This window comes from Carassius carassius, chromosome 13, assembly GCF_963082965.1.
Source record: "Carassius carassius chromosome 13, fCarCar2.1, whole genome shotgun sequence".
NCBI classification, from domain to species: Eukaryota; Metazoa; Chordata; class Actinopteri; order Cypriniformes; family Cyprinidae; genus Carassius; species Carassius carassius.
The window spans coordinates 16224042-16239260 of record NC_081767.1 but is presented as its reverse complement, the minus strand read 5'-3'; the positions used below and the strand labels follow the sequence as shown (position 1 = coordinate 16239260).

The 15219-nt window shown below is 38.5% G+C and overlaps 1 protein-coding gene across 1 annotated transcript; it reads right to left on the bottom strand.

Annotated features, from left to right (window-relative positions):
- Nucleotides 1–9855: 9855 nt before the first annotated feature.
- LOC132155626 (extracellular calcium-sensing receptor-like) lies at nucleotides 9856–13648 on the bottom strand. Its single transcript, XM_059564362.1, has 6 exons — nucleotides 13446–13648; nucleotides 13002–13290; nucleotides 12162–12917; nucleotides 11222–11449; nucleotides 10936–11059; nucleotides 9856–10763 (listed from the first exon to the last, which is right to left on the bottom strand). The coding sequence occupies exons 1-6, from the start codon at nucleotides 13646–13648 to the stop codon at nucleotides 9856–9858; spliced, it is 2508 nt and encodes an 835-aa protein (XP_059420345.1).
- Between the last annotated feature and the right edge of the window lie 1571 nt (nucleotides 13649–15219).

Sequence of the window (15219 nt, the reverse complement as noted above, 5' to 3'; positions counted from 1 at the left end):
TGATTTAGGAGTGATTAGATCATGATTAACTAGTCTTTTACAAAACATGACTATGCGTTCACAGATTATTAAGCAATATGCTAATGATTATGCAACCAATATGCCCGTATAGGTCGTTTGTCCAAATCCCTGAAATACGACCCATCAGAGCGTATACTACAAATGTGCCCCTATCGGCAAAAAGACACTTACATATTAATGTTTTGTACTCTTTTATTTTCTGCCAGAGGTTTATAAATTTATAGCTCAGTTTGGTATTGTATTGTGTTATACAATGATATGTCATCATACGATCATGGGTTAGATCCCAGAGAACACACATGATCATAAAATGTATATGCTCTATAAATCATAATTTTGCATGATTTCTGTGAGGGGTAGGTTTAGGGTTGGGGTTATGTCTTGAGAATGAATAAGCAACCTAGTAAGATATGTGTGAATTACTGTGAGATCAGGGTAAAAAGTCGACACATTCCATTTACTTAAACATGCATTTTGTCACGATAAGCTGCCTGGAAGTAACATGGAGTTGAGAATACATGAGATAGAGAGTATTAAGAGTAACTTATAGATCCAACAAACATAGACTGAACAGACTAGGACCTTTAAAGACGGGATTATTGGGAAAAACAGGTGAGTGGAATGACTACTCACAGGGGCAAAAACACTAAATTAGTCCAGAGGTGTGACATTACTCCCCCCTCCTGGAAGGTGCATCCTCACACCATATAAACAACAGAGGGATGCGTGGGTGGGAACTTGGGAGGGGGTCGGCAGACAGAGACCACAGAGGAAGGAGCCAGGGAGGAGGCGATGGAGGGAAGAGCCAGGAGGGATCTGGAGCAGGAGGAGTCCAGCTGGACCCAGGCCACAGCCATAACGGTCCAAGGTGGAGCCGACGGTGGGAGGAGCAATGGAGGAGGACTGCAGGTGGAGGAGAGGCTGAGGTGGAGACAGAGAATCGAAGAGCCAGGGTGACAGGGAGGAACTGGAGGTCCTAGGCGGAAACTGATGACTCAGAGCGACAGAGGACTGAGGTGGAGCTTAGGGGATTGAGGAGCCTGACAGAGACAGAGGGACAAGGCGAAGCCAGGGGAGTGGAGTCCCGAGGCATAGGATGGTGGACACCAGTCCAATTTGGAGCTGGAGGAACAAGGGAGCCAGGAGGAACTTGTGGACTGCCGGGCCACGCCGAAGAAGAGGGAGCTAGGAGTCATGGTGGAGCCAACGGGTCAGTGGGCCAAGGTGGAGTCCAGGCCTCGGAGGCTGAAGGTGGAGGTGAGGGAGTCTCCAGCCACGCTGGAGGCTTGCTGTCCCACGGAGCTCGCACCGCAATGATGGTGGGCTGAGAGCAAACAGAGGGGCTGCCAGACGACAGTGGTGAAGGAGGCAGGAGCGGGTGGGGGGATTAGCCATTTCGGAGGAGTGGCCACAGGAGGACACCTTCTAGGAGCAGGCACTGGAGCGAGCTCTGGGGCTGGAGCTGACACTAGAGCGAGGTCTGGGGCTGGAGCTATCACTGGAGCGAGCTCTGGGGATCAGGAGCCCATCCTGGGCTTAACTAGGGAACAGGAGCCCATCCTGGGCATAACTGGGGAACAGGTCTGGGGAAATGGAAGCCCCATCAGGGCTGGACGATGAAACCACGGATGAAGGAGGGCTGGATGGGACCAATGGAGATGTCAGAGAGAGGAGGTCATCCTCCAGTTCGGAGTCCCAGTCTATAAAATCCACCTCCTCATTTTGGCCCTTTTGGCGCTCCATAATTTGCTCACCCTCAGCCAAGATGCAGGGGGCGGAGCTACACTCCGCACTCACACCATCCACGGCTTGCTCCCTCGTGGTGAGCACTGTTGCTGGCTCTCACACCTGGTCTGACGGGTTACGCTCTGGCTCTCCTTCATTGGTGGGCTCGGGTTTATGCTCCACGGTACGTGGGGAGATGGTGGGCTGGGCTCTGGGTCAGGAATGGATCTGTCAAAATCCTCCACAGGGCAGATGGTAAGCGGAGACCCGTTTCTCCCCAGAGTCCACTCCACAAAGGCGACAAATTCCTCCTGAGGACCATCTTCGGACGGATAGGTGGTGAGATGGGCTAGCAACAGGAACTGCCTCATCTGGTCCTTGAGAGATTGTCCTTCCTGCTCAAGCAGGAGGATGTGGAATTCAAGGTGAAGGATGGGATTCATGGACAACACTATGGAAACAAAAAGAACTGAGTAAAACCAGAAAACAAATGGAGGGTAGACAAACACTATTTAAACTTTTGTGGTTGAGTCTTTTGTCTTGATACGTTGCCCGAAAGGAACACAGAGTTGAGAATAAATGAGAGAGAGAGTATTTATTAATCCAACACAGGGGTAAATCCAACGTGGAAACAGGAGGAAGGCACACGTGACTTCTAATCTAAAGTGTAAACTACTCATCACTTGTGAATGTGTTATTTATAATTTCTAGGTCTTTCTTACCTGTTACAAATGATCTGTAAATGTTTACAAGGCATTTACAACACTTTCTGCATCCCCTAATCTACAGTGTAAACTACTCATCACTTGTAAATGTGTTACGTATAATTTGTAGATCTTTCTTACCTGTAATAAATGATCTGTTGTATTAGGTCACTGCGTATGCCACTCAAATATGTTTAGGTACAGCGGTTTCTCAATTGAAGTTTATGACAATGGATAATACACTCCGTTTTTGTACTTGGAATGTCAAGGGAATTCATAACCCTATAAAAAGGAAGAAGATTGTGTCATACATAAGAAAAAATAAGATTGGTATAGCTTTCTTACAAGAAACACATTTAGACAAACAGGAACATTTAAAACTAAAACAGGGAGGATAAAATCAAGTATACTTCTCATCATTTTCATCAAAGAGTAGAGGGGTGGCTGTGTTGATCAGTAAAGATATCCCACTGAACGTTGTCAAACTGATAGATGATGTCAGAGGCCGTTTTGTTATTATAAAGGGCACTTTATTTGGTAGTTATATTACTTTGTTTAATGTGTATTTTCCTCCAGGGCACCCTTCTGATTTCCTTATTAAGGCATTTGCAGACTTTAATGATTTGAGATCGGACTATATGATTGTTGCAGATGATTTTAATTGTTTGTTAAATCCTCTCATTGATCGATTTCCTCATAAAATAGCGATTCCATCTAAGCTAGCGAAACTAATTAATGGTATTTGTGAGGACTTGGAACTTATAGACGTTTGGAGAGCTCTGCACCCATCTGGTAAGGCATATAGTTTTTTCTCCCCTCCACATCAATGTTATACTAGGATTGATTATTTTTTTATGCCCAGAAGTTCGTTACACCTAGCTATCTCGTGTTGTATCAACAATATTGTTATTTCGGATCATGGTATGGTTGTTCTTGAGTTAAAAACGTCAAGTAGAGATAATTTTCGGCAGTGGAGACTAAACACTAATATATTCAAAGATAAGTTATTTAAGCCTTTTTTTTCTACGGAATTTACTGCATTCTATGACATTAATGCTCAAACTACTAAAGACTCATCGCTTTTATGGGAGACTAGTAAAGCTTATATAAGAGGATTAATTTTGTCTTTTTCTGCCTCGAAAAGGCGTAAAAAAAATGAGATCCAAAGACAATTAGAAAAGACCTTAAAGGAAAAAGAAGTAAAATATATTAAGACTGCAGATAGGACTTTACTTGGAGAGATATCTGCGCTGAGATGTGCGGTAGATTCGCTGCTTACCCAAGATGCTGAATACAAAATGAGATTTGTGAAACAGAAATTCTATGAACATGGAGATAAACCAGGTAGACTTCTGGCTTATCTTACTAAAAAAAAAAGTGATTCACGTTCTATTATATCAATATTAGATGAAAATGATAAATTACATTATGATTGTAGATCAATTAGCAACACATTTAGAAATTACTATATGAACCTATATAACACTGAAGTATCCAGCAGCGATACTACCCTTTTAGAAGCCTTTTTTTCCAAAATCAGTTTACCAACTATTTCAGAAGAGCAGAAAGTGAATTTAAATGCTCCTATCTCTAAGGAAGAGTTACTAGAGGCTATTGCGAAGATGCAAAGTGGAAAAGTGCCAGGTCCCGATGGTATAGGTTGTGAATTTTATAAGGATTGGCACGCTCTGTTGCTTGAACCCATGCTCAATATGTTTAATTATTCCTTTAACATTGGGCAGCTTCCGGAATCGCTGAGAGAAGCTAATATTTATCTTATTTTAAAAAAAGGTAAACCTCCTGAAGCCTGCTCTTCATATAGACCCATTTCACTATTAAATACTGACAGGAAATTGCTAGCTAAAGTTCTAGCTTCTCGTTTAGAGAAGGTAGTAACTGATGTTATTAGAAATGACCAAGTAGGTTTTATAAGAGGCCGCTCATCTTGTAATAATATGAGACGTCTTCTTAATATTATACAAACTTTTCAGCAACGTAAGATTGATGGGCTAGTGCTATCTCTTGATGCGGAGAAAGCATTTGACCGTATTGAGTGGTCATATTTATTTTTTGTTTTGGAGAAATTTAATTTTGGTGATTCTTTTATCAGATGGGTTAGAGTGTTATACGAAGAGCCTAAAGCGTCTGTTCTTACAAATAGTTCCAAATCAGCTAGCTTCTCTTTACACAGAGGAAATAGACAGGGGTGCCCATTGTCACGCCTGCTTTTTGCGCTCGCTATTGAACCCCTTGCTGAAATGATCAGAACAGACCCTTCAATTGAAGGCTTTCAAACTAATGAGAAACATCATAAAATAGCCCTTTATGCAGATGATGTGCTAATTTTCATTTCAAATCCTGCATCTTCAGTACCATCTCTTCTTGATGTTATTAATAATTTCAGCACTTTTTCAGGATATAAGATTAATCTAAATAAGTCTGAGGCTATGCCGGTCGGTACCATGAAAATGATGCCAAAGGTTAGTTCTTTTCCATTCAAGTGGTCCCCTGGAGGATTTATATACTTGGGTATCTTTGTAAGCCCTGTCTTCAAAAATTTATACAAAGACAACTTTACCCCTCTGTTCAGTAAAATAAGAGAAGATTTAAATCGATGGGATACGTTACCTATCTCATGGTTGGGCAGAATGGCTCTTATAAAAATGACTATCCTCCCAAAGCTCTTATATCCTATTCAAATGATCCCTATCTTTTTCTCTAAAAAGGTTTTAAAGGATGTGAACGGCTGGCTCAGCTCTTTTATCTGGAGCAAGCGCAAACCAAGGCTGAAATTCTCTGTGTTACAACTGCCAGGGTCAATGGGTGGCTTGGATTTGCCCAATATTAAGTTATATCAGTGGTCTGCCCATCTAAGATATGTGTCGGATTGGGTTTCTCTTGAGAACTCTTCTACGTGGTTAGATCTTGAACAATCTTTATCTAACCTTCCCCTTGTGGATCTGTTGTTTCTCAAAAAATGTAAAGTTGTATTTGAGAATTGTAATAACCCTCTAACGGTAAATTCACTTAGGGCATGGAGAGCTGTTTGTCGTTACGAGGGAAGAACTAAGCTAACCTCTGCTCTCACCCCAATTTTGAACAATCCGGACTTTCCTCCAGGTAGATCTGATGGGAGGTTTAAATTTTGGGCGAACCAAGGTATTATTCGACTTCTAGACCTGTTTGATGAAGAAAGGTTGATGTCTTTTGAGAAGTTAAGTCAACTATATCAATTATCAAAGCAGGACTTTTTTCGTTTTTTACAGATCAGAAATTACATCTTGAAAGATACCTCATTGTGTCATAACAAAAGTATTTCCCCTATAGAAAAAGTGCTATTTCAGACACCTGGGGAGAAGTCAGTGAGTCAGTTATACAAGATTCTTAAGGCATCTTCTGAGGGAAATGTAATTTTAAATTCTAGATCGATTTGGGAGAGGGAACTTTTTGTTTCCATAAGTGAAGATGAAAGGAGTAATATTTGGAAATGTGCTAAATCTATTTCGGTATGTAATCGTGCCAAGGCTATACAGTTCAAAATTGTGCATAGGATGCATATTTCACCAAATCGTAGACATGCATTCAACAATTCCCTCTCACCCCTATGTCTTAAGTGCAAGACACAAATTGGTACACTCACTCACTGTCTTTGGTCATGTAATCAGTTACAAATATATTGGGCCAAAATAGTTTCTGAAATGAGTAATATCTTTAATAAGGAGCTGGCATTAGATCCTTTATTTTTGATCCTTTGTCTGCCTGACAATGCTTTGATTTTTTCTAAAGAAAAGAGGCTGTATAATCTTCTTACTTTTGCTGCTAGGAAAAATATATTGCTGAGATGGATATGTGACAAGACTCCTACAATATCGGGCTGGCACAAGATTTTGATGGAACTTATTCCGCTGGAATATTTAACTTGTTCAGTTAATGGTCAGCCAGACCAGTTTTATAATGTCTGGAAACCCTATATAAAGGGTTCTAGGGGTCGATCTAGGGGTCGAATTGTCAACTATTCTACAGAAGGGTTTTCCCATTCAAATGTCTTTTGAGTGAGTATTTACTGTCTCTGAAAATGTATTGTACCTTTATTTATTTATTTTGTACTCTTAAAGTGGCCTATGTTAATAGTGTTTGGTACTATTTATGCAGTGTTTTTTTTTTTAATGGTTGGAATCTGTGTTGTGTTTTGTTAAAGTAAAAAATGTTCAATGAACATATTTAAAAAAAATAAAAAGAATAAATGATCTGTTGTAACACCACGCCAGCAGAGGGAGCCCTCGCCTGAGTACTGACTGTTCTCCGCTCCCTGTGCTTCTACAGTCACTTCCTGTTTGACACTATATAACATGAGTCAGCGTGTTCACAGATTGCAAAGTATTGCCAGTTTATCTGCCTTACCAAGCTTTGTCCCATTGATTATTCTGACTGCCTGTTTGTGTACGATTCTGCTTGTCTTCACGTTTCTGATTCTTGGATTGCCCCATTGGATTTACAGCTTAATTGGTCTGATGTTTGTGTTTGACACATTTGCCTGCCTACTCGTCTCTGCCTGCTGGATTCCCCTTCTGTATGTTGAAAGACTGGACTGCCATTACGGTACTGACTCTCTGCCTGGTTTAACGACTCTGTCTCTAAGATCTTTCCCTAATAAACTTCTGCAAATGGATTCTAATACTGCCTCAGCCTCCTCCTTACATCTGTAGATGTTTACAAGGCATTTATAATACTTTCTGCGTCCCCTAATCTAAAGTGTAAACTACTCTTCACTTGTTAATGTGTTATTCATAATTTGTAGATCTTTCTTAACTGTTACAAATGATCTGTAGATTTCTATATCCCCTAATTACTGTGACAAATGTACAAATGAAAATTTATCTCTGCTATTCCTCACCTATTACAACTGTGTACAAATGTGTCAATATGTAAATAATCTCAAACCTTTGTAAAGAGGATTACTGTAAACTGCTAAACAATCCTTCTGTAATAAATCTGGGAGATTATTCATTTTGATTGGCTTTGATCTTGCCCTACATGAACTTTACAGAGCGCATGCTCTTTCCTATGGATGGAAGGAGAAACTGATGGACTCACCTGGAGTAGAGGTAATTTAAGAGACAATGTGAAGAGGAAAGGACACTGTTGGAAAAGGATGTATCAGTATTACTGACGTTGTGAATCTTAAATGAGTTTGTGCTGCATTTAAAGAACTTAACAGTACCTATATCGGACTCTAAAAAGAGTCTGTGCTGTGCGATGAGGATTTATCAAATCTTTTGACTCATAAGTCCTTTACACACTGAACGTTGGAACCGGAAAATTGCCGGGTCGCCTTCTGTGTGAAAGCAAACACGTCCTGGGATTGATTCCGGGATTGATCCCGGGTCGGGGACCTAATAACATTGCCGGGTTCAGTCCCGGAATGAGCTCTGTGTGAACAAAAGCCAGAACTAATGACGTGAAGGGTGTGTCGTAGTGATGACAAACATTATTGTGCACCTCTTTTACCAGATGTTTAGAAGGCAGATCAATGTTTGCGACAAAAAAATATGTGCAAACTGTAAAGAAGCAGAGATCAGTTAGTTCCTCACTTTCCGCGCTGAATCTGAGATAGTTCGCCAGCTTCACTGAAAGTTAATGTGCCTAGCATTTTCGAATGGTACATTATACATCACATCCTGACATAACGTGTCTTTACAGGACCTTTACTGGGTGGGTGTGAATGCACGCACATATTCCGGGTAATCACTGGCAGACTGAAAGTGCAAAATCTAGCGATCCGGGAAACAATTTCCGGGACACATTACCCATGTATTTTCCGGAATCGCAGTGTGAAAGGGACTTTAATAAGACGTGCTGTACAGAGGGGACTTGTCAGCACTATTGTCGTGGGACTGGGATGAAACACAGTTGTGCATGTGTTGTCTTTGAGGACGCTGACTTGGCATGCTGATTCCTTTCCTTAGACCCCAGGGTAGGGTCTTGATTCCATGAAACAGGGAAGTGTTTTATATTTTAATTTCTTGTAGTGTGTTTGTGTGAGGATGTACAGGTATGTCATAGTTGTTCGTAAAAAGTTTAAAAACTCACAACTCTGTACATATTGAGCCGGGGGAAGCACTGATTTCCCACCATGTAATATGATTAGTGTTTGATCATGATTTTTGATTGTATTGTTTGACCACTAGAGTGCAGTGCAGTGTTGGAGTGGCACGAGCCTGTCCTCCAACAAAAAACGACCATATAGGTCGTTTGTGCAAGCACCTTATTACGACCTATATTTACGTTTTAAAGTTAAGCGCCCTCTAGCGGGCGTAAAAATAATGACAGTATCGCGTTGCGTCTGTCGTCATGAAATGACGTATAACGTCATTACCAATCAAAACGCACGTTTATTTAAGTGCAATGTGTGGGCTTTTTACACCGATCTCACAGTATTTCCTACATATTTTACTAGGTGGCTTATTCGTTCGAATGACCACACCTAACCCCACCCCTAAACCTAACCCTCACATAACAGAACATCCGTTCCCTGGGATCGAACCCATGATAGCATGATTACCTATCAATGTATAGCGCAATAATCTACCAACTGACGCAAATCAGAGTGCAAATAAAAGAGTACAAAACATTAATATGAAAACGACCTTTTGCCAATAGGGGCGTAATTGTAGTATACGCTCTGATGGGTCGTATTTCAGGGATTTGGACAAACGACCTATACGGGCGTATTGGTTGGAGGACAGGTTGAGTGGCACTGATGTATTGCCATTTGCTCTAGCAAAGATGTACAAAGTTCATGTTTATTGAATCTACTATGATGTCTACTTAAATCATGCTTATTTTCTAATAAATTATCAATAAATATTTGTTAGCTGTGAAGAACTGGTGATATGACATACCCTTTGTCCCCCTTATAGGTCTGGTAAAATTTACACATCAAGCCTTTCTTTTTAGAATGTCATAACATTAATCATTTTTTTCCAGGGTCTTCTCAGCAGTGTTGTAACATAATGTATATAAAAATGCATTGTCCCACCTGCATGAACTCTGATTGTGTACTGATTCCTGCTACTTGTTGGTTGTTCATTTTTGTTTGTGTCTCCTTTGTGTTTCCTTGTGTCCGGTCTTGTCAACTCTGTGTTTGGATTACCCATGTGTTAGATTGCCCATGTGTTGGATTCAAGACTAAACCTTCATCGTCATCTTAATGTATTTATTTACAGTGTATCATGATATATATATAAAACAGTCATTCATTGATGTTTTACGTTATGTTTCACAAACTTCAATGCAATTCCCATAGTGATACAATTCAGAAATTAAGACTTGTAATTCATATATGACCAGAAATAGCGGGCCAAGAAAATATCAGTTTAAATTTAATTAATTATTTGTTTACTTTTTAAGACTGTTGAATCTTGCCCATCATGTGTTGCTTTGTATTTTGTTCAGGCTTGAACAGTATCATATAACATTTTGGTGCAAATATACAGAATAGTAAACCAAAGCTTGATGCTAAAATGGCAAATATCTCCACAGCTACAGTAAATTTTCCAGGAGAACTTACATATGAAGGGATAAATGTGATCCATACTGCACAGAATATGAGCATACTGAATGTGATGAATTTGGCTTCATTGAAATTATCAGGCAGCTTGCGAGCTAGAAAAGCCAAAATGAAACACAAGACTGCCAGTAGTCCAATATAACCTAGAACAGCAGAAAATCCTGTAGTAGAGCCCAAACTGCACTCTAGAATGATTTTTTCCTTATAATATTCCAGATTTTTATGAGGAAATGGAGGAGATATTGTTAGCCAAATCACACAGATAAGAACTTGTATAAGTGAAAAGGCAACGACACTGAGTCGCTGTTGTGCAGGCCCAAACCATTTCATGACATTACTTCCTGGAAATGTAGCCTTGAAGGCCATTAACACCACTATTGTTTTGCCCAGAACACAGGAGATACAGAGGACAAAAGTGATCCCAAATGCTGTGTGACGCAACATACAGGACCACTCTGTGGGACGACCGATGAAAGTAAGTGAACAGAGGAAACAAAGAGTCAATGAGAAGAGCAGCAGGAAGCTCAGCTCTGAATTGTTGGCTTTTACTATGGGGGTGTCCTTCTTACTGTAAAACAGTATGGTCACCAGCACAGTTAATCCTACTCCAAACAGTGAGAAAAAGACTAACACTATACTCATAACTTCTGTGAATGAGAGAAACTCTACAGCCTTTAATACACATTTATTTTTCTCAGCATTAGACCAGTATTCCCCTGGACACTGCTTGCAGTTAATTGAATCTGGAAAGAAAGTTGTGTTTACTAGTTATACAGTTGTAGTGTAATATTTATTTATTTAAAATTTATTTATTAAGTCCTTTGATTAAAAACTGAATTTTGAAGAGTAGAAGAAGAACACAAAAAAAGCAACTAACCAATTTTCTGTGAAACTGTAAGATGGGCTGTAGGTTACCTGTCTCATTACTGATTTCTCCTTCTGCACATGGAATACAGTCATAACAGCAGACAGGTTTTCCTTTTTGTGCAGCCTTCCGAGTGCCTGGAGGACAGCTCTCACTGCACAAAGATCTTGGCTTCTGCATTGTTAAATACATTATACGTACAATTTCAATGCTAGTTAATGTCATGAAGTCATTGTAAACATTTTGCATATTAGGAAGTATGATTGTTCCTTTCTGCCAGTAAATGATGCAGTCCTAGATTCTAAAGTGCATCATGACACATTATTTACTATTTACCTCCAGCTGTCCTCCAGCCCAGATTATGTTTTCAGTATTAACCACTAAGCGCTGGTCAGGAGGCAGCGAGGCATCATAGTATCCCACTGGTTTAAACTGGATTGTTCCATCTGAATTCTGCTGCCAGTTCACAACTTCATATTGGGCTACTGTGGCACCAGTATTGTCAAACCACACATGATCTCCAAACTTTACAATGAAATTTACTTTTTTTAGTGCCTCAACCACCTAGCAAAAACAATGATAATTTAGATATTTTAAGCCAAAAAAAAAAAAAAAAACTTGAAAACCATCATACTTGCTCAGTTGATTCATTAAATTAAGATTTTCTTCTTCTTTTTATCACTCTGGGGTGCGTTTCCCAAAACCATAGTTGCTAACCTGTTTTATGAGAAATTGCATTGCAACCAACAAAGTTACTAACTTAGTTAGCAACTATGGTTTTGGGAAACACACTACTGATTTGTGATAAATGAACAAACCCCTGTAAGGTTTGATGTTTGTAAGTGCTACTGAATTGGAGATTTTTGACTCTGTGCAGGAGGTAAAATCAAATTGTGAGAAAACAGCCTTGTTGTAATAGTGTTGTAATTTAAAAATTACAGATGCCAATATATAAAGTGCAATAAAAAGTATATTTTGAATTTATAAAATATACTAGTTTTCTTTGTACTTGTATGAAAAACCAGTTGAAAAGCCAAAATGTTTCAAATTGACTAAAGCATGAAAAACAAAAACAAAAACAACAACAACAACGTTTTTACCTGTCATGAATAATAATAATAATAATAATAATAATAACAATAACAATAATAATAATTATTTTTTTTATATATATATATATATATATATATATATATATATATATATATATATATATATATATATATATATATATATATGTGTGTGTGTGTGTGTGTGTGTGTGTGTGTGTGTTTACCTGCTGTGGTTGAATTGCCAGGTCTTTCTTACAACCTGCTTGTTCTTTGCACTTGAACAGACTATGTAATGAATGAGCCACAGCATAAACTGCTTTGTAGACATTGCTTGCATATCTTTGCTCAGGTACATCTTCAATGTAATTTTTCAGGATAAGTATATCCTGATATCTGCTGCAATTTAATTTCACTTGAGAAGAATTCCCCTCAGTCTGTGAGCATGGAAAAGCTGAGTCCCAAAATGCTTTTATAACATAATCTGAAAATCCTTCAATATTAATTTTTCTCACTGCAAACCCTAGTGACCCTCCCAGAACATGAAAACTGTTTGGAGTGATCAAACTCTTTGCAGTTGTCCATGCTTCCACACCAATTACTTGTAGGCCTGTAATGTTCTGAATGCTTAGTTGCTCAAGAAGATTGACCATCTCAACGCGGGAAAGAAATGCAATAATCACTTTTGTGGTGCTTCTTTTCATAGTGTCAACAACTTTCTGGAGTTTTTCAGGTTCTGTTCGATAGAATTTCACAGAGTACTCCACACAAATCCCCTCTTCCTGGGCTGTTTTCAGAAATATGGCCATTCCATTATTTCCATAGTCATTGTCACTGTTCACAGCTCCCACCCAAGACCATCCAAAGTATTTCACTATGTATGCAAGTGCTCTGCTCTGGTGGTAATCACTAGCAATAGTCCTGAAGAATGAGGGGTAATCTTTTCTATTGCTAAGACACTCACATGTAGCTGAGTGACTAATCTGAAATAAATAAACAAACAGTGAAGCAGTGAAACTATCATCAATAATGTTATTATGTCATGAATGAGTATGCTTGCCCTTTACCACTGGAATCTTAAAAGGTCCTGTAGTTCTGGACAGAATCACTGTAGCAGAAGACTCGGTTTCTCCAATGATAGCATGTATAGGAGACTGTCTATTGCATGTGTCCCCTGCTGCAAACTCCTTACCATTCATTAATGCCATAGTTGCACTCATAGAAGACAGTCTTGAACTACAGCTATCATATATTTTGTAACCAATAGAAACATTTGGAAGCAATTTTTCACTTCTGTTAATCTCCTCAATTGCAAATATCATGATTTGAGCCATCCGGAAATCTCTCAGATTCACACTGTCATAATATTCTAGATGTCATGGTTGTTTATGGTTATAAAGTAAGCATATATGATTTGATATCATGCAATATATTTTCTTTAAAAAATCTGTTAATACTAAAAACTTAATCTGATATAATGTTTTTACAAAAAAAATTACAATGTAACAAACCTGGAGCATGATAGAAGCTGAGGTTTTTGTTTAAACTCAAATGAAGGTGATATTTCTATACTGCGGATTGAAAAAAGTCCTCCAATAGTAATGTCTCCATCCTTGGAAAACAGTGCATGCTTAGGGTCTCCCATTTTTTGGCAAAGAGTGTCTTCTGCCTTTGGTTTATGGAAAAGCAGGAGAGTGCAAATAAAGAGAAGCATCCCAGAGATTGAGCTACACTCAGACTGCCAACTGCAAATGACCTAATACAGTACGCACTTCTATAGACTTAACATGTATGAATGATTGAGAGTGTAACCAATGACCTCAAAGGGTAGGGCAGGAGTCAACTCACTTACAATAACAGAAATAAAGGTACAAAAGCTGTCATTGGGGTAGTACCTTTTCAAAAGATAAATATTTGTACCTATTGTACCAATTGTGTTTGTACCTATTGTACATATTTGTGTCTATATTGGTACCTTAAAAGTACATATTAATACTAAAAGTGTATATATTAGAAGACTAAGAGGTACAAAAGTGAAACTTTTGAAAAGGTACCACCCCAGTGAGAGCTTTTGTTCCTTTACTTCTGAGAGTGTGTGAGTGGAATAGAATCAAACTAATTTGATGATCCAATGTTTTAGTTAATTTAAAGACTCTGAATATGTGAATAATCAATTTTATTCAAGGATAAGGTTAAGATTCACACAGTGACTTTTGTTTTTGTTGTTGTTTTGGGGATTTTGCACTCTCAGAAAAAAATAAAAATAAAGATACAAAAGCTGTCACTGGGGTGGTACACCTTTGTACCTTTATGTACACTTTAGGTACTAATTTGTACCATTAAGGTACTAATATGGACTCTGTAGGTACAAATATGTGCCTTTTGAGAAGGTACAACCCCAGTGACAGCCTTTTTTCTGAGAATATGCAGCCTTTATATATGGACAGTAACCACTTTTCAGAATCAGAAAAAAAGAGAACTGGATTGCTCATGATGTGATGATGATAAAAGCAAAGCCACTGTGATGCCATATTGCTATCCATTCTATTCCCTAAAAGTCACTCGCTTCATATTTGTACTCTCCATGAACATTCTTACAACACAAAATGTCATAAGAAAATGGTTTTGTTTATAGTTTTAAATTTCTACTCCTTACAAAGTTACTTTTATATTCATTACATTAGCAAACATCAGACTGATGGACAGATGAGACCTCAGCGTAATATGTTTTAAAAATGTTGATTCTGAAATCTAAATTAAGTCTAATTAGTCTTTTGCAGTTACCCACTGTTTATGTAACTTTTCTGTGTTGTAATATTGTTGTACAGTTGGCTAACTGCAAATGTTTAACAATAATTTTGTTAACAGCATGATTGTGTGAATTTTCACTTAATGTTTTCCAAAAGAAAAAAATTAGTTCAGTTTACCCTGATCTTCAAAAAAGAAAAAGAAAAGAAAAAGGTTTTGTGCATTGTTATTTCCAATACATTTCCTTCTGCAGCATCAGTTCATGTTTGAATATGTTGTAATAGTTGCCATGAGTCCCTCAGTTTTCGTCAGTCAGGGGAGTGTTTAGAGGTTTTGGGGCCCCAAGTAAGCGGTCACTTGGGTGCCCCCTTGTTAGAAATTGTACAAAATAATGAGGCATTTATAAAGCCCTTTATATATGATTCATGTGGTACCTAAACACTTTATTGTCATCAGTGTTAAGATGGTCTTAGATGATTAAAATAGTATGTGTTCTTTTATAGTTCTGTGGCTTAAACCAACAATAAAATGTTCTAC

What these genes read in the sequence shown, in the direction of transcription:
- LOC132155626 (XM_059564362.1), bottom strand. Translation starts at nt 13,648, where the DNA reads ATGCTTCTCTTTATTTGCACTCTCCTGCTTTTCCATAAACCAAAGGCA. An exon ending in CAGCTTCTATCATGCTCCAG is followed by an intron (nt 13,291 to 13,445) that starts GTTTGTTACATT and finishes ATATTATGACAG; the next exon opens with TGTGAATCTGAGAGATTTCC. An exon ending in TGGCAATTCAACCACAGCAG is followed by an intron (nt 11,450 to 12,161) that starts GTAAACACACAC and finishes TGTTTTTGCTAG; the next exon opens with GTGGTTGAGGCACTAAAAAA.